Genomic DNA, 20,428 nt, shown 5'->3' on the forward strand with positions numbered 1-20,428 from the left:
AGCTTTCCTATTCAGAGGCAGTGTACTGGGGTGTGCAACAGCCACTCATTGGGGGACCACAATAATCCTCTGTGGGGATTTTGAGGGCTGCATCCCTTGCCTACTCCAACACCCAATAGTTATTTTTTAGTAACAGCCACAAATGCCATTTTTGTTGTTCCTTTTGAGGGTCGAGAGGGACCTATTTTGTGACAGAAAGTCAACTGGATTGCTGGGAAGTTGCTCTCTTTCCCACAATCCACTTGTGAATTCTTCAGTCGCATCCAGCTGGCCACTGTTGAAAACACTGAGTAAGATAGATCCTTATTTCCACCCAGAAATAAGATGTATATTTAACCAAACATTTACCTTGATTAAGTGTACCTTCAGGAATGTAAGGGCAACCATGTGGCACACACAAGTGCTCTCCAAAATGTTAGTGCTACTCCCTATCTGGAATCCAGCATCTAAACTGCCTGCTATGGTAGTATGGCTGGGTCTGCCCTAGGCTTCTCGACAAACAAGAATACTCAAAAGTCTATTTTGTATAGTATAGAAACTTTATTGACCTTGATAGCAAAAATACATGTGCTAAAATGTGTACAAAAAATTTAAAAAATTACAGAAATGGCAATAAAAGAACATTTAAAGTGTTTCCACCTCTGGATATTTACAATAGTGTCAGCCTCTTCTCATTACTGCAAAAATACTGTGCGCTAAAAATAACAATCCAGTAAAAATCCAAATACTCTTTGTTTAAAGTAATAAATTACAAAGTTACACAATGCAGAGAACAGAATACATTCAAAATTCAGCATACCACGTTTAAATCAAGAATTGGTCCATCAGAACAACCGTCCTTATTCACCTTTCATTTACATTATTTTTAATGCAGTAGTTTTATGTAGCATCCTGAACATAACCCACAAAGTATAATGCAAAAACTAGGTCTGCTTATCAAACTAACCATACAGACTTAAAAATGCAATTCTCAGAATAGGCACAGATGCAGAAAAGTTATAAAAGTACAGCAATGTTAGTGTAATAGAATTTGATATATTACTCATCGCTATAAACATTACTCACCGATGAGCCCATCATTCACTTATGAAAAATTCATCAATAAAAACCATGAGATTCCAATAGACAGAAGTCTACAATTGTGTCTAGGCTTGTCAGCCAAGAGTAAACTACTGCTAGCCTGCAGAGATATATTAAAAGTGCTTCTGAACATAAGAGTGCCGTTCCCTTTCAACTGAGCAAGAACAGCATTACCCATCCCCTAAACAAAATGAAAGATTTTAGAGAACAGACGCCAAGACCCTGTCTCTGAGTCTCTATGCTTTTTATAAGACAAGACCCCAAACTCCTTGCAAGAAGACTATACATAAGAAAACAGTATCTCCCATCTTAGGTATCAGTTCTGATTTTTATAATTCCAATCCAGAACTTTTTAAAAGCAAGTCCCCCAAACCTGTTATATAACCCCTACTTCCCTTTCCTGCTTCCTAGAATGTCTATAGACATGACCAAGTATCTCTAAGAAGCATCATATGCATTACTATATCTGGACTATGGATTAAGCATCTTATAAATATATATGTATACTCACATGTAAAATGGGAAAGGAAAAGAGGAGAGCAGCCACAGTCGTATAGCCAAAAATAATGCGTAATATTGGAGATTGTTGACTGCCCTCTTGCACCAAGGTTAGTTCACCAGGGAGAAATCTGTGGCCTGTTGTGGCAATATCACCACAGTATTTGTGATGTGTGTGGCATTAAAAGGGCCGCTGCCAACTGTGAAAATGTGTGAAACAATTATCTTCATCAGTATAAACAAACCCTTTGAAATGAATACATTGCAAGCATGAGTGAGGACCCCCCCCCCCAATATATTTTGGATGTCATTGCTCAAAAGCCCCAGCTAGCACGGTCAGTAGTAAAGGCTGTTGGAGTAATAGCCAAACATGCCTGAAGTGTCAAATGTCCCCCACATCTGTTCTAAAGAAGGTCCATGTTTCCCTTTGTTCTTTTTCAGAAAGCAGCAAAAAGCAAGTGTTTATTACTACATCCTACTTGATTGCCCACATTGTTTTTTGTTTTTTTTTGCTCACAAGCAAAATTTAGAGTGGACTGAGAAAAAGAAATTGCCTCTGAATGAACGTAGCCTAGATATAGATGCATCTGGGATGCCAAAGTCCACATTCACAGCCAAATCTAGTGCAATACAGGAAAACTAAGGAAGATGATCCAGTGAAATCAGAAATACCCAAGAGACTTATCCTGCTCGTTGCTGACCTAGCAACCCGAAAGATAGTTGCATCTATCAAGTAGGAGATAAGGTACCACTTATAAAGTGGGGAGGCAAGATTAACTAATTTACGACCTGGAATGAGGAAGTGCCGTCAGTGTGGATGATGAAGCAGCTGCTCCCCCCTGTGGCCAGAATCGAACATCCCCTCAGAAGAAGGTTAACTTGCCTCTGCGTGTGTCTCTCAGTCTCTGTTTGATGTGTTTATGGGCATTGAATGTTTGCCCTATGTGTGTTATAATGTGATCCGCCCTGAGTCCCCTTCGGGGTGAGAAGGGCGGAATATAAATACTGTAAATCTACTCTCCTGGCTTTCTGTTGGCCATGGTCCACGGCCACAGAGCAGGCAATCTAAGATCTGAATAAGCAGCAAAGCGTAAATAGGTACAACCAACTGAATTTAAAGACAAAACTCTAACTTTGCTGCCCGAGAGAAAGTCCAACCAATGTCTCCCTAAGAAAGCTTCACCACAGGGGCTTATCAGACCAGGCATAACAAACAAGAAATCGCTCTGCTTATCGTACATTATCTAAAACTATTTGGTTGTGAGCAACAAGGGTCTTCTGAATGCATTCTCTTGACCTAGAAGAATTCTAAGCAATGCAACAGCCATTTTATTGATCGAGAACAAGTGCCACAGCATGGAAAAATCTGAGCCTGGATAATTCTACCTAACACCCAAGATGAAGACCTCTGAATCTTTCAAACCTAATTTAATTGATGTTTTACATTTTTTTTATTATGACTGCATAGCTTCTGCCAAATAAAGCAATCCTGGTCAAATTTCCAAATTAAATCCTTTTCATTATAGGAAGCATTAAAAAATTCTACTGCCTAGTTTTTAAAACTATAAAAATACTGAAAAATGAGTTTCACAGTTATTAGGTCCTGTACGTTCTCTAAAGGTACAGGATGAAAATAAATATGGTCCAGTGTCCATTTAAGTAGAATCAAACCTTGTAACATGTAAGTAATTGCTAGAAGGTGTTTAAGCTTCACTGGAAAGGTAGCAGGTTGACCTAGCTATTGCCTAAGACAGGGTTTCTTAAACTTTTTTCCAGTTGCAACTCCTTTTCATCAAAAAACTTTTTTATATGAACCTATATAAACAGGTATAAAAATCAAGCATTTGCTTAAAATAAATCAGCATTTACAAGGCTTAAACAGGCTGATTTTCCTTTTTATGAAGTATGGCTGAAGAATCTTCTACAGACGAATACACTGCACGTTGTCGCTAACAGACTGGTGTTAAATCTTCAGAAAACTTTTACTGCTGTCATATTTTTCGTGAACTCAACAATGAACGAAAAAGGCTCCATTTGGAGTCAGGACCCACAGTTTAAGAAGCAGTGGTCTAGAATACCTTAACAGCAATTGGTTATTCCCACCTACCCATGTTATCCTAAGAAAGAAATAAAGGGTTTGAGAGAAATTTATATCAAGTATTCTATATTAAACTGGTGGCCCCCAAATCAGCAAGACACTGAATCTATTGCAGATTTCAGTCTCAAAGGTGTTATATATTGGATATATTCTGGACAAAGAATTCTGTGCCTCATTCAGATCTTTTACATACAGTTTAGGGGTAAAATGTAGCATACATTCACTGCTTCATTTACACAAAAAGCCAAGAGCCACCTCTGAGTTCTTTGTAAAACACATAGATACTTATAGTGCTGGATCTCAAGAAATATCGTTAAAAAACAGCCTGCCCTGTAGCTGTGGCACAGCTATTTTAAGGTTTTAAAACAGTAAAGAGCACTTCTCCCAGGAAACTATTAAGTTTCCCCAAAATATTACAAAACATCCAATCTTACTTGTTGCTCTAATGCATGCATGGGCAAACTTCAGCCCTCCAGGTGTTTGGACTAACAGCCAGTAGGAATTGTGTGAACTGAAGTCCAAAACACCTGGAGGATCGAAGTTTGCTCACACCTGCTCTAATGAAACCTAGCAAACAGCACTTATCTACAGCACACAGTGATAGATTTGATACTGTTTTAACTGTCATGACCTCACTCTACAGAATGCTGGGATTTGCAGTTTGGTGTGATACTCTGAACTGCCTGCAGCACCAGGATAAATTAGCAGAGAATTTGCAGACAGTGCAAGTACAGTACTAGGATGCCTCAGGATGCAGCTATGTCACTTGAAGTGATATCAAATTCCTACAAATTTGTACTGCTGACAGATTCAAGTATATACAAAGTGGTAAGTTACAATCTGTTCCTATCTCATTTTCTTCTCCTAGGTCTACAGGTAGCTGGTACACTTCTGGAGTGTGAACAACTAGAAAATTAGGCATCATTACAATAGAATTTTAGTTTTGCCTGAAGTGCAGTCTATACAGATGTGCACAGTGCTAACTTACAAGACACAATGCAACAGTCATTTCCAGTGTAACAAGGAATCCATCCATTTTATGACCTGAAGTAATATTCACAGTAGTATTTTGCATCTTTAACCATTTGAACTATGACCAGACTCCTGGGCTTTTCTTGAATCTGAAGAAGAGTGGGCAAATAGCGAGGCTGACCCTTTCAGGCTGCCTGCCTGGGAAACATCGAGGGGTGGATGACTGATTTGGAGTGGTAGAGCTTCAATAAAGTCACTTTTAGGAGTTGTCCTGTTACATAAAAAAAGAAAAAAAAAGCAAACATTAAGACAGAGATGCTATATAGCAGGCATGGGCAAACTTCAGCCCTCTGGCTGTTTTGGACTTCAATTCCCACAATTTCTAACATCTGGTAGACTGTTAAGAATTGTGGGAGTTGAAGTCCGAAACACCAGGAGGGCCAAAGTTTGCCCTTGCTGCTATAAAACAAGCATTAAAAGAAATACACAACACAATAAATTATGTCTAGGGATTTCATGCTTTCCACATATGATGCCAAAGCCTAGCATTTCCAGTTAAAAATTTTCAGCAATGGGGAAGACCTTACATTTCAGACAAAACAGCGACTGCTGATTCAAGCTGTCATTATGGGCTATATACACAGACCCATAATCCACTTCTGAAAGAAACATCTTAGCCTAGGAAGGAATTAAATATTGGTCTAATTTTATAGTGCAGCAATTTACAGAAGCTGGATCAAAACCAGTACCATCTTTTGTGCCTGGTAGCCATGGGAACCACTACAATTTGGTTACAACGTTCTTAAAGTAGAATACGTACGTGCTCTCAAATACTAAAAGGTGTATTAATATTACAATGTATAATGTCACAGCGCAAACAGCATTTTAACATGCAGTGGATTTTACAAACATTCCTGCTCTTTTGCCCTCAATAATTATCTTTTGAAATGGCTTTTATAAATGTGTGAGTGATGCAACATAAATACTGTGCCATCCCATCAGCAAGACCAAACAAACCTCTCGAATCTAAATCTGACAAAACTGCACAGGCTGTTATTCTGGTTACCAAGACTATGTTTAAGCAATCTATGTAATTGAGCCTTCAAGTTTCTGTTGAACCAATATGCCCCACCGCTCAACGCATATTGGATACTGTCCATCATTTGTTTAAATCAAGTATCACAATTTATTTCCAGAGTACAGTTTATGTAGTTTGGTGAGAAAATACAATTCTTTTGTCACTGATTGGTCCAACAGTCTACCTAGTAGAGCTGCTGTGGTTTTATGGTAAAATCTTGTTTATTAGTGAGGTACACATTTTCTTTTGACATTGCATGAGAAAGACTATACACTCACTACAATGAAAAATAAGTAGAAAAAAGTATACCCTACCTTCCTTCAGCCGCTCTCTTCATGCTTTCTGAGAAGCTGATATTTTGCACATTGTCTGCTTTACTGGTCTTTTCTAGGTGTTCCAAAGGCACTTTAGGGCTGGTTCCCATAGACAATCCACTCTGCACACTATGGGCCAACTCCTCCTCCACTTTTTGGCTGGGTGCTCCATCCGCTTCCAAATTTTTCTCAGATGATCCTGGGCAGCTTTTGATCTCAGTGAAAGTCTCTTGGCTCAAGTAATCATGGTTTGCAATTGCTACTGCAGAAGTGCCATGATTGGTTGTGACACCTGTGCTGGTCCCCATTGATTTTGAAATTACCTTCAGCTTGTGAGAGCTGGATTTGTAGTGCTTCTTTCTGTGCTTTGTTGTAGAGTTGTGCTTTAAGAAAAATTCACATGACTCTTGCAACACTCTCCGGCTTTCGCTGATTGGGCTGGGCAGGAAGAAGACAGAGAATGCCTGCTGATTAAAACTGCCCTCTAATATTATTTAATAGATGTGTCAACGGCATTCAAATCCAAAACTCCCCTATGATTGGCATCAATGTTAACATCTCTATTGGTTTAACGATGTACCAGACTATAATCTTAGTAATTTTGTATGGAGCAAAGTTACAGAAATATGCAAAAAATAACACTAATATGTGAAGAACTCTGCACATTTGTCATCCTTCCAAGAATTCATCAGCTGAGTAACTATTATTCCTCCCTTCTATACAAAGGGAGACATGGAATAATGTCTCCAGCAATCAACATCTTCCCAGAATAATATTTAAACTAAATATTAAGAGACATATTATTTCTTGCCTATAGAAAGAGAATGAGAAGATGTGATTTTCCAGAGGAAAAATTATTGCCTAACTGGGATGTGGACCTAGTTCAATGACCAATGTCCCTAGCACTGGAGTCTGAACTACAGAGATTACAAATGGCCAAACATTACACAGGAGAGAAACAAAACCTTCCCCATTACTTCTTTGACCAATTCATGCTGCACGTAGCATCACTACAACTGATGAAAAGTTTTTGACAACCACACGTCATCCTGGCTTAGCTGGGAACAAGAATCCTATTTAAAGTCAAGGAATGCGAAATCTACAGCATCTAGATCAGTGCTATCCAAAACAGTGATCCCTGTACTAGTTTCAATCCCTGAGTGCCCAGCTGCCTGTCCACACAGGAAAGAAAAACAACACTTGTACCCAATGGGCATAAAATATAGTGCTGATCACTGGCACATGGAGGGCGGAAGGAGGGGCGATGACAGTCCCTCACATCAGACAACCTGAGATGGATAAAAGGAAATAGTGCGTCACACATCACATACTCTAGATTTTCTTATGGAATACAACTTGTAGTACTGACTGGCAAGGTCTGATGGGAACTGGAAACAACATTTGGAGTGTCACAGGTTTCCCAATCTTGATCTTGTCTAACATCCTCTGTCACAATGACCAGCTACATGCCACTTGGAAGCCCACAAGCAGGACATTAAAGCAATAACCCTCTCCGGTATTACTTGGAGGTACTTATACTTTTACTTCCCTTGTCAATGAATGCATGCCTTCTGTGCAAACTGTGACACTATTTCCTTTTGTTCATCTTGTCTTCCTCAAGTCTATGTTTCTCTTTCCTTTCAACCATCTCAAATCTGTGCAATCACCCGATACCAGTTCCCAGGTCTCTTTCTTGTCAGCCTCTACCTCCCAGCAACATCACATGAGTTTTCCCATGCAGATCCAACGCAAAAAGGCCCGCTTTCCCCCTCAACTGTCTGCCTTCTCCCACCCATTGTTCCCTCAGTCTTGCACCTGCATCCCCTTGCTTCTTAGACCATAGCTTGCTCCGTTCCTCTTCCTGACAGGAAGATATCCTATTGAATACCCCTAAGACTTGGGCCCACTTTACTTCCTAATAATCAGTCTTGTTGCCTGTTTACATTGTACACAGCTGCCTTTAAACCTTTGGACTCCCGTGAATAGCAAAAACTGTTCAGTTTCACTCAGTTGCTGTAAAACAGATGGCACAGGCAAGTCATTTTAGTACATCAAAAGTATTTTTTTACCTAAAAGTAATCACACTTAGTATGTGGATAAGTAAAATGAAGCTTGTAACTGGGATAAGCCAGTAGTGTTAAAAGCTAATGTTATAGCTTCTCTCAAACCTTCAGAAAAGACACAAGAAATAACTATATTAAAATGGGAGGAAAGATCACATAGAAACTAATTGAGCAAGAAATATAGATTTAAGAAGCTAAATAAAATAATTTGGCAAGTGTTGGTTAATAGTATCAAGGAAAAATAAAAATGAAGATGACATAATTTGGGTGAATTCACACAACACTGTAATATATGTGCAGTGTGGTGGTGGGTGCTGCTCAACTACTCTCACTTGTCATGAAAGAATGGGCAGGTTACCTTCTCCAGTTTGTTCTATCATCAAAGTCAGAGAATCAAACAAAGATCAAAGCTTGCAAATTCTCTTGCTTGTTTACTAGGACAGAAATAAACCAGAAAAGGACAGTTGCCCTGAAGGGCTCAGTAGTTTGCTTAGCAACTCCTGCTGAAAGTAGAAGCAATCAAACAGCATGCAAAAGCATGTTGTAAATTCAAAACAAGTCAACATTTTGCCAGATCATTCACTTGTTCTGTGATTTCACCTACTGAATATGCCCATTAATTTAACTCTATTAAATTCATGGGGTCAGCATAAGTTGACAAGCAACTTAGAGGCACACAATACATCCTGTTTTCTAAGGCAAAGAATGGTCAGAGGAGGCTTTGCAAATTCCTTCCTCTGAAATGTAGACTGCAGCACTTGGCATTTATTGGTGATCCAAGTAGTAACCAGAGCTGACCAAGATCAGAGAGAATCTGGTCCTCCTGATAAGGACTTACCAAAGAAGAATCGTTTATGGGGAAGTTTTACACTAATTAGTAGCAACTAACCATAACCATCTAGACATGAAAAAGAAATAAGGGGCACTTCTAGACTTTGCAACATACACGCCAAAGTTAGGAAGTGACTATTTAACACATATTCTTGAAAGAATGCCCATTAATGGTGTTTTTCTAAAAGCATTTTGCTTATAATGATTGCACAACAGAATTCAAATTAAAGAGTCTTACTCTCTTTTGCGATTCCTGTTGAAGAAATTTGCCCATTCCGAACAGGTCTTTTTGCTTCCCACCCAGAAGACTGGAGAGATGCCAACAATTAAGGTCATCAGATATTTCATCAGAAACAAAAATATTTCAGGCCTTGCTAATGTCTTGACCTGCAAAACAATCCCCATTCATTAAGAATTCAATAGAAAAATGACTTTCCTGGACTACACATCTGAGGACAAAGTGAATAGCAACACAATAAGTACCTTTAAGTGTTATTTCTACTATTTTTCACTCTGACAGACACCTAAATTGGCTCATTAACCTGGCTTGCTCAAGAACCCCTGGAAATTGCAATGCTGCAAAGGGTCATAGGGAGAATATAAAGCTTGGAGAAACATTCCAAGCAGCCTTATTTTATGACACTAAGAACATCACACCCTCCAATAAGAATTAAGAAACACAAAAAACCAATACAGCAAATATTAGCTATTCCACCCAAATAAGGCAACAACAGTACAAGCCCAGAAATCCTGTGGAAGCTTGAAGAAACTCCCTTAAAACATCCCTACATTTTAGCATAAAATGGTGGGTAAAGATAGGCCATCGCTCTCAAAATTCCAAAACACAGCCATACTGTATGAAAACAGGAAAGGTGTGACTGACTGTTGTGTGTAGATATCAGCACTGACTAACATGGCTGTGCCATTTGAGTACAGTAGGAAGATGACAACTGATGAGCTGAAGTTAATAAGATCAGGCAGAAATCTTCAAATTGCCTGAGGAAAATGTACAAGGATTTTTTTCTGCTGTTCACTGCAAAATGAATTCATGCCTGTGCAGAACAGGCTTTTCAAAGACCATCTTTAACTCAAGTGTCTACTTGTCTCTCTCACCTAGGCCTCTAATTTTGTTTTAATGTATCTTGGCAAATTCAGCTCTCTCCATTATCCTGGTCATGAGATCACACACTCACAGAGTTGGAAGAAACCAGTTAAACCCCACTGTATTATGCAAAAACACACAGCCAAACCACTCCTGACAGATGGCCATCCATATGATACCCAGAAATTTTGAAACTATGGGATTCCCCCCTCCCCCTTTATATAAATTTTCTGGAACATCACTTTATTTTAGGAACATGATGGTATAACATCATGTCTGACAGGTTTAAAATACCGCTTATTCAAAAAGCTACTACTGTGGTTTTTAAATTTGAATATGTTTTGATGGATTTTAACTGTGAATTATTTAGTGCAGTTTGTATTTAATTCTGTTTTAATGTTTGCATATTGGTATATTTTAAATTGTATGCTAATGTTTTCATGTCAAGCTGCGTTGAGCCTCCTTTGGGAGAGATAACGCAGGGTATAAATAAATATAATAATTTTAATTTACTTTTCATTTTTTATCTTTTGTTCCAAATGGAGTCTTAAGATTCTGAACTGCAATAAACACCTAAAATAAAACCTTCTTGATACTGCCACTTTATGAGACACAAACTCTTCCCAAAGCTCCTATAACTGAAGGCTCTTTCAGTTTCTACACATCATTCACAGAAATAACACATCCCTAGACAAAGCAGTATCATATATTTTGTTGCAGCAAATCTCTAAAGGTGGACAAATGTGAGGAAACAACCATGCATCTCAAAACACTTTGTTAATCAGATACATACTGTGGAAGTATTTAATGCTTACCTGATAAGGGCAAGGTATATGGAACTCATCACAATGGTCATACACCCAAGTGATTTCCCAGATCTTTCTGTACACTTGTTCATAGATGTAGCACCCCAAGAGCATTACTAGAGGTACTAGGTATAAACCACTGAAGACACCAATTCGAATCATGAATTTCTTCAGCTTCTCTTGATTCCTGCCATCATGTTGTATGACTTGCCGCACATGATTTAGAGAAATTATTCCCGCTAGAAGAAGAGATAAACCAACAAAAACACAAAGGCACAAAGGCAAAAGGACAAAGAATCGGGATGTATCTAAGTCATAGAGGCCAACAAAACAAACACCACTGATGTTGTCACCCTCCACTTTGTTCATCGCCAGTAGCATAACAGTGAGAAAACCAGGCATGCCCCAGGCAACTGCATGGAACCACATTGCTTTTTGTTCAATAGCTTCACAACTCCATTTGCGCCCAGCAGCGAGGAACCAAGTGACTGTGAGAATCACCCACCATACAGTTCCGGCCATTGTGAAAAAATACAAGGCCATAAAAACAATTGTGCAGCCTTTGTTCTGGGAACCAAGAACAACTGTTGCACTAAGCTGAAGCTTTTCATCTATTTGATTGCAGGCTATTCTATTTCCCAAGAGAAAGCCAAGGAAGTAGACAAGAGACACTATACTGTAACAAACAGAATAATATATGATGGGCCGCTCTGGATACCTGAACCGCTTAACATCAATCAAAAATGTAAGAAATGTGAACAGCGTGGCACAGAGGCAAAATATTGAAACAATCCCAATGAAGCTTGTGGCAACATCTAGTTCATGGTCACTGAAATACATGTTGGGACATGGAGGTGCACACTGATCAATTCCCAAAAACTTGTAGCTTTGTCCTCTGGAAGTCTGCAGATGGCGTGGACACCAAAATCCATAATCCCTTCTAGGCTGTCGTAGGGTCTTCCGGGTACCATGTGCTCTTGTGGTTACAGAAGGAGTGACGGCAGCAGTTTCATCACAATCCTCCAATCTATGAAAAGTAGAAGAGAAAAAGGGCTAAAGGATTGTGGAACTGGTCTCCAATCTATAATAGTGATGGGGAACTTTCTGCTACCCAAGGGCTAACTTCCAATTTAGGAAGCATCTGAGAGACTGCTTTCTAGGAATGGTCCATGTCCAAGGGAAAGAAGCAAGGCTAATGCAAACTGGAAAGAGACAGATGCAAGAGCTAACAATGCTCCATTGTGTACCATTTGTCAAACAAATGTCAGCATGCTAGAAGCAAAGACCACCAGCATTGAAGCAAAGATCCTCCGTCATCAACTCCACTGCACTAAACATGTTGTCTGAATGCCCAATCACCGTCTCCCAAAGCAGTCACTGTACTCCCAACTCAAGAACAGAAAACGGAATTTTGGTGGACAGCAAAAGAGATTTAAAGATGGGCTTAAAGCTAACCTCAAAAACTATGGCATAGACACTGAGAACTGGGAAACCCTGGCCCTTGAGCACTCTATCTGGAGGTCAGCTGTGACCAGCAGTGCAGTGGAATTCGAAGAGGCACGAATGGAGGGCGAAAGGGAGAAGGACAGGTTGCTTACCTGTAACCGTGTTTCTTCGAGTGTACTCTGTGAATTCACACTAATGGAGAGACTGCGCCTGCGCAGGTTCCAACGGAAACTCTTCCCAAGCTAAAGTTTAAATTTTGGCGGTAGCCACGCCCCCGTCCCCAGAGGGCATATAAGGCGGCCCTGGGCGCCCGCTCTCCAGTTCCTGCGCCGCCAAGGCAACGAGAAAGGAAGAGGGTTTGCCAGAGGGGAAGGAAGGGCGGGCTTGTGTGAATTCACAGAGTACACTCGAAGAAACACGGTTACAGGTAAGCAACCTGTCCTTTTTCTTCGTGTACTCTGTGAATGCACACTAATGGAGACTAGCACGCTTAGGTCCCGGATGGTGGGACAAGGCAAACCTTAATCACAAGTTGATGTCCAAACACATCTTTATTAAACATAAATAACATGGCCCGAAGGACCCGTATAGTAACACAAGCATCATGCCAAGAGAGGAACTTGGTAGGACACCAAATAAACAATTTCAAACATGAGGAAAAAACAAGTACTGTGCATTATCTCCGAAGGGGAGAGAAGGAGAAGTACATAAGGCACAATGGTTCAGGAAAACAGTGCAAATTAGAACATAGATATGGCATAACGAGATGGCCAAACACGGGGACATCTGATAAGAAAGAACCATTGAGGAGGGACCCTCCAGGGGGCCGAGTGGTAGATAAGTATCGAGGATAAAATCCTCAGGACAAACAGGAGGACAAAACCGATCTAGCAAAGGCTGAGTCTTTTAAGGCTTTTTGGTCTATTCTATAGTGAGAGACAAAAGTAAGGGGGTTAGACCAGATCGCCGCCTTACAAATAGAGTCCAGCGGGATGCCCCTCAAAAAGGCAGTTGATGTGGAAAGACCTCTCGTCGAACGCGGGCGAACGGACGGGGGAGGTGGACGTTTAGCCAGTTCGTAGGCAAGTTCAATGGCCTGAGCAATCCAGTGAGATAACCTTTGCGAAGAAATAGGATTACCCAGCTTATCTGGGGCATGGGCTATAAAGAGTCTCTGAGTCTTACGAATGTCCTTGGTGCGGTCCCGATAGAAGAGAAGAGCCCTACGGACGTCGAGGAGATGCAGCCTCCGTTCCAGAGGAGACGAGGGGTTCGGAAAGAAAGCGGGGAGGACAATGTCCTGGTTAAGGTGAAAGGCCGAGACCACCTTGGGGAGGAAGGTGATGTCCGGGCGGAGAACGGCTCGGTCGTGATGAAAGCGAAGATAAGGTTCATCAACCCTAAGGGCCGCCAGCTCCGACGGTCTGCGAGCCGAAGTTATGGCCACCAGGAAAACTACTTTCCAAGAAAGTAGGCGCAGGTCGGTAGATGCTAGAGGCTCGAAAGGAGAGGAAGTTAGCTGGGAGAGCACGAGCTCGAGGTTCCAGCCCGGCGTAGGTGGCTGGGAGGGCGGACGGATGTTGTTGTACCCCTTTAAGAAGGTTTTCACAAGATGGTCAGAGAATAAAGACGGTCTACCATGTTGCTGGAAACACCAGGAAAGAGCAGCCAGATAAGACTTCATAGAGGAAAGCGAAAGCTCCTGATCTGCAAGAGTCATAAGAAAGTCCAAGACTATCGGTACCGAGGTCGGAAAAACGGCGATGTCCCGAGACCGGAAAAAAGCACGGAAGCGGGAGATTTTATAAGTGTATGACCTGGTTGTAGCCGGCTTGTGGGCCGCCCGGAGGATCTCCTGCAAGTTTTGCGGGAGGGAGGTTAGGCGAGAATTCTCCATGCAGTGAGATGTAGAGAGGGGAGATCCGGGTGCAGGATCTGGCCGTTTTCTCTGGATAAGAGGTGTGGTAGAAGAGGTAGAGTGAGAAAGTTCATTTTGGAGAGGTGGAGAAGAGCCGGATACCAAGGCTGACGAGGCCAAGCTGGTGTTATCAGGATCGCCGATGTCGAAATCGACCGGAGTCTCTGGAGGACCTTCGGTATCAGGGGGAACGGTGGAAAGAGGTAGATCGGTTCCGACGACCAGTCCAGAAAGAAAGCGTCTCCCAGACAGCCCGGAAAGGAGGCCGGAGGAAGTCTCGCGCCGTATCGAGGTAGTTGCGCGTTCTGGGGAGAGGCAAAGAGGTCCAGAGTGGGGAATCCCCACTTTCGGAAGAGAGAGAGAAGAGTCTCGGGATCGAGCATCCACTCGTGGGAGGAACTCGTCATCCTGCTGAGGGCGTCCGCCAAGTCGTTTTGGATCCCGGGAAGATGGACTGCCAGGATCTGTACGTTGCGGCTTATGCACCAGGACCACAGCTGAGAGGAAAGGAGCATCAGCTTCCTCGAACCCGTGCCACCCTGTTTGTTGATGTAGAAGACTGCCACTGTGTTGTCTGATTGAACGAGGACAGACTTCTGGGAGATCAGGCGGGAGAAGGCTTTCAGAGCTTTGAGGATGGCGAGAAGTTCGAGAAAGTTTATGTGATTGGTCCTTTCGGAGCGAGACCAAAGACCTTGTATGGTGAGACTGCCCAGGTGGGCTCCCCAGCCGTAATTGGAGGAGTCCGTGGTCACGGTGACCGAAGGAGAAGGCTGGTGAAACGGGAGGCCCTTGCAAACGTTGGAGAGGGACTTCCACCAGCGGAGCGAGCGACGAACATGGAGCGGGATGGAGAGAAACCTCGAGTTGGGGTGGCGGGATGGTTTGAAGACGTCTATAAACCAACGCTGCAGGGTGCGAAGATGGAGCCTGGCAAACGGGGTCGTGAGGACTGTGGAGGCCATGTGGCCCAGGAGTACTTGGATGGACCGGGCTCGAACTCTCCGGTTGGTTTCGCAGAGGGAGATTTGATGCCGAAGGGCGAGAAACCTGTTGAGCGGGAGGGAGACAGTTTGAGAGAGTGAGTTGAACAGGGCGCCGATGAAGCGGATCTTGTTCGACGGAATAAGGTGAGATTTGTTGAGATTTAACTGGAGACCGAGAGAGTCGAGAAGAGTGAGGGTAACGTCGACGTGACGACGGAGGAGGACAGGGTCGGGCCCGACCAGAAGCCAATCGTCCAGATATGGAAAAACTGTGATCCCTTGGAGTCTGAGGTGGGCAGCCACGACAGCGACGACTTTGGTGAAAACCCATGGGGCTGTGACGAGGCCGAAGGGTAAAACGGTGAACTGGTAGGTCTGGTCGAGGACTTTGAAGCAAAGGAAGCGCCTGTGGCTTTTTCGAATCGCCACGTGGAAATAAGCGTCTCGTAAATCTATGGAGACGAAGTAGTCTCCGCGCTGAAGCATGGGAAGGATGGAAGCGATGGATACCATTCTGAATTTTGTAGGGCATATGAACGTATTGAGCACGCGCAAGTCCAAAATGGGGCGGAGCCCCCCTCCCCTCTTCGGGACCGTGAAGTACCTGGAGAAGAAGTTTTGAGGGTCCTGTACTGATGGAGAAGGCCGAATAGCCCCTTTGGCGAGGAGGGTGTCGATTTCGGCGAGAATTTCCTGAGAAGGGTTGGATAAAAGGATTTGCCCTGTGGGCGGGAGCTCTTCGAACTCCAAGGCATAACCGTCTCGAACAATTCGGAGAACCCAGGCATCCGAAGTAATAGACTCCCACTGATGGAAGAAAGGAGCCAGGCGATCTGAAAAGAGGCCGTGAGGTTGATGTAGCAGAGGGGAGGGCTGCGGAGGAGTGGGTCTTGCATCGATACCAGAGGTAGAGACCCGACAAGGAGAAATGGCGTCAGGAGCGCCGATGAGGCTGGCCGGAGGTAGGAGTAGTACGGCCGCGCTGCTTCTGAGGATGAGCAGGCCGACGAGGTTGTTGACGGTTCTGGTTATTCGAAACCGAGGGACGCCTGAAGGGCTGGTGTCGGTAAGAAGGAGGCGGAAATCGACGAAAGCGTTGAGGAAACCATTTGGTACGGTGAGTTTGAGGCTGGTCTCCACATTTGGTAGCTAGGACCTTAAAATCATGGTTAGTTTTGAGTTTATCGTCGGTGCCGGAATTAAAGAGACCCAAGGCGTCGAACGGAAGGTCTTCAATAACTTGTCCGGAAGAAGAAGACAGGCCCGACGATCTCAGCCAGGCGTGACAGCGGATGGCAATGGCGTGGGCGATCATCTTACCGGCCGTGTCGCCTGTATGTTTTGCCATCTGAATTTGATGATGGGCTAGGGAGTCAGCCTCTTGCTGAAGAGTAGACAACACCGAACGGTCCTCGTCAAACAGTTTTGAGAAGAAGGGTTGAGCTTTCTCCCAAAGGATTTGCTGGTATGCACCCATACAGGCCCCATAGTTCGCCATTCTGCAAAGTAGAAGGGCCCCAGAATAGAGCTTTCGGCCCACCGCGTCAAACCTTTTGCCCTCTCTATCCGCAGGAGTATTAGACTCACGACCGGAGGTCTGTGAAGCTTTAACGACCATAGAATTCAGGTTGGGATGGTGTTTTAGCCACTCTAAGGCATCGTCATCGGTGCGGTACCAGGATTCGATCCTTTTTGAGGTAGGAGGGATCGAGGAAGGAGTTTTCCAGGATGCCTGGATGACGTCCAGAAGGTAAGGTAAGAACGGAAGCAGTGTGGCTGGGGGGGCTTGGGCTTGGACCCGCTTGAAAACCGGATCAGACACCGCCTTAGAAGTTTGTTTGATCTCTAGACCTAGAGCATCAGCCATTCTCACCATTTGGTCCGAAAAGGCCCGAATATTGTCTGTGGGTGAGGGAGGATCCACCTCGTATGCATCGTGAGGAGGAGAGAGGTCAAGGCCGAGAGACACCACCGAGGCTGAGAGAGCGGAGTCAGGGCGATCGATATCGATCTCATCGTCCTCAGCCCCTTGGGGGGACTGAGGGGGAGATGAAAGCACAGTCTCTGGGGGAGGCAAAGCCTCAAGAGCAGGAGCCATCTGAGCCCGAGTTTCTTTGGAGGCCGAAGCTTGGGCAGCTCGAGCCAAGCGGGTGGTTTGTCTACCCCGTTCCGGTGTCGAGGTCGGGGGAAAAAGCTGCTGGCGTGATGGATGATGCACGGCAGCAGGTTGAGGCGACGGCACCCTGACCACTGTTTGGGTGGAGTGGTGGGGTGAATCCTGAAGTTCGCCATCAGACAGAACTCGAGGAGAGGGTTGACGAGGCCGCTGTGCAGGAGCGATCGGAGAGGATCTCCTAGAAGAAGTCGCCGAAGAAGAAGGGACGTCTTTTTTAGAAGAGGCAGAAGAAGAGGAGCGTTGGGTCGCTCTCTTTTTAGCAAGCGGCTGTTTAGAAGGAACCCTCAGAGATTTTCCCGGCGTCGGAGGGACCATTGCCGAATCGGACTGGGTCCGACGAGCTTCCTCGTGGGCTCTCTTAAAGGCGATTTTCATCGCGGAGGTTGATGGAGGAGACCCAAGGTGGGATCGAATCGAAGACACGGAGGCCACCGAGCTCGACGTCGAGGAGGGGCCAAGTCTGCCAGAACGAGTCGACATGGTGACCGTGGTGAGCGTGCACGGCGGTTTGACGGGCTTAGCTGTTTTGGAGGCCCTAGACGCCCTCGACGAAACTGAAGAGGCCTTAGCAGCCGGTGCCGACATCGGTCTCAGGTTCGACGTCGACGACGTGCCCGATGTCGACGGAGTGGGCTCAGGGGCGAGCGACTTCTCGTAGAGCGCTGCTTTGAGTCTCGCGGCTCTATTTTTCCTTGCTTGAGCCGTTAGGGCTAGGCAAAAACGGCAGGTACCGACGACATGGGCCTCTCCCAGACAGAAGAGGCACTTGGCGTGGCCGTCGGAGTCAGGAATTTTAGCGGCACACTGAGTGCAGCGTTTGAAGCGAGTAGTAGACATGAGAATCCGAAGTGAACCTTGCGGTGGAAAAAAAGGAACTGGAGAGCGGGCGCCCAGGGCCGCCTTATATGCCCTCTGGGGACGGGGGGCGTGGCTACCGCCAAAATTTAAACTTTAGCTTGGGAAGAGTTTCCGTTGGAACCTGCGCAGGCGCAGTCTCTCCATTAGTGTGCATTCACAGAGTACACGAAGAAAAAACGTGCCAAGAGGAAGGCGTGTCAAGCCAACCCTGACTGGGACCGCCTTGCACCTGGAAACAGGTGGCCTCACTAGAAGAACAGGCGGGTCAAGAATAGGCCTCCACAGTCACCAACAAACCCATTGCTAAGACTTGGAGGGCCATCATACTCGGACAACAAGGGATTGCCTAAGTAAGTAAGTATTTGTCAAACATACAATTTTTAACTTGATGCAGATGGGGTCCTCTGAATCATATAAACCTTGTCAAACTTTAAACAGTCCCTTATTTCTGAAGTGCTTTGAGATAAGTGTTTTAAAAAAAACCCTCTACAGGTAGAAAAGGGAACTTGTATAGATAAACTAGGTCCACCACAGCCAGGAGATTCCTTGCCCTGATCTATGGGGCTTTATTCACTATTAGTCTCCTGAATCCTTAAAATATTATTCAGATATGTTCATGCAGTATTACATTTTAAAGAATAGATGGTTTTTGAAAAGAGGATCTTCATCCAACCCACAAACGCACCCCCAATTCCAACCTGCTGGAAGCTAGTGGAGAAAAGAATCCCAACTCTTGGTTTTAATGTAATTTTTATATGCGGGGTTTCTCTGAGAATTTATGTCAGTATTTGTTTGTTTACAGAGGCATTGAATGTTTGCCATTGTATGTAGGAATCCGCCCTGAGTCACATCAGGGAGATAGGGCAGAATACAAATAAAGTTTTATTATAACAGTAGAGATTTCCCTGTATTTCATCCCCACCATGATATAACCTGGTCTGTGGAGGACTCAAGGGAATCATTTGGCTCCTCACACCAATCTGGTTTTCCATCCACTTTAAAGGGAACTTAACTTATATGCCTACTATGTACAAAGCATCTATTACATAGTGTTGTACTTTTTAAAATTAAGCTCCCAAAGCTTTTTCTTTCAGTCATTCAATCTAAGTCAGGTGATTTAGAAATAAATGAAATCTTAACCAAACAAAATCCAATTTTCTAAAATGTGCAATGGAAAGTCACAGAAAGAAGCATAAGTTAGTACATGAAGTCATACCAAAACAATAGTGAATTAACTTTCTTGTCCAGGATCAGAAAGAAAGGGATCAAAAAGCACAAGCTTCGAGAAAGCTCTAGAATAACAATTTTAAAAAGTTAATTATTTGGCTTTGTTGAAATCCAAAATTACTGACTCCACAGATGATCACAAAATTTAAGGAAGTTCTAATCTATACATTTCATTCTAAGTCATCGACTATACAAGTAAATCAATGTAGGGACAGTGTACGACGTTATACAAATCTAAAAATACAAATACAGGAATCAGGAAAGCCAAAAGCCAATATAATAGGAAAAATCTTGCACTGATAGAAATAAAATTGTAAATAAATATCCACACAAAATAATATATTAATCCATCTCATGATCCGAAGTATGACATATACTGTCTCAAAAAACACATAAGCCTAAAGCACTGCTCTTTACTTCTTTGAAGGAGAAACATATATATCCCATAATTATCTTGCAGAATCAAGCAGTTATAGGGCATTGTATACCAAATTGGCTTTATTGCTGTCCTCTTCAACGGAACAGAACATTATGTGACAGACTGTCACCAAAGCTAGAATTGCAGCTTACCTGTTGTGGAAAATGGGAGATGTTTTGTGAACTGGCCTCTCTCCGATACAATGAGGCATTCTATTGGTGGGTAATGCTTGAATAAGGACAGGCTGAAATCCAAGTAAAAACCAGAGGAATCAAGAGACTGAATCAAAAGCACTGTACCTGTTGCATTCAAGCTCCTCAGGCCATGTGATTCCAAAGGTGTCCATGTATTTTTTACAGTCAGAGTAAACTCTTTCACAAAGACTTCGGCATGGGTGAATTACACGTGCTGGTTCCACACAGAGTGGCACAAATGCTTTGCACAAAAATGTACAGACATCTGGTGAACACTCAATATTCATAAGAGGCAGGAACGGCTTTGGGAAAGAACACAAAGATTAAAAGGGTGAGAGAAGAGAACACAAAAGATGCTCTGAA

The 20,428-nt window shown here is 43.5% G+C and overlaps 1 protein-coding gene across 2 annotated transcripts in view; it reads right to left on the bottom strand.

Moving 5' to 3' along the window:
• Window positions 1–516: 516 nt before the first annotated feature.
• Window positions 517–20,428, bottom strand: part of fzd6 (frizzled class receptor 6) — a 29,316-nt gene continuing 9,404 nt past the window's right edge. For both annotated transcript variants that reach the window (XM_003219434.4, XM_008108285.3), the window contains exons 3-7: window positions 20,171–20,367; window positions 10,852–11,869; window positions 9,173–9,321; window positions 6,041–6,478; window positions 517–4,919 (exon numbers count right to left, since the gene is read on the bottom strand). In XM_003219434.4, the coding sequence (XP_003219482.1) occupies window positions 4,754–4,919; window positions 6,041–6,478; window positions 9,173–9,321; window positions 10,852–11,869; window positions 20,171–20,367 (1,968 nt within the window). In that variant the 3' untranslated portion in view covers window positions 517–4,753. The remainder of the gene's footprint in view (window positions 4,920–6,040; window positions 6,479–9,172; window positions 9,322–10,851; window positions 11,870–20,170; window positions 20,368–20,428) is intronic.

This window comes from Anolis carolinensis, chromosome 4 (genome assembly GCF_035594765.1).
Source record: "Anolis carolinensis isolate JA03-04 chromosome 4, rAnoCar3.1.pri, whole genome shotgun sequence".
Taxonomy (NCBI): domain Eukaryota; kingdom Metazoa; phylum Chordata; class Lepidosauria; order Squamata; family Dactyloidae; genus Anolis; species Anolis carolinensis.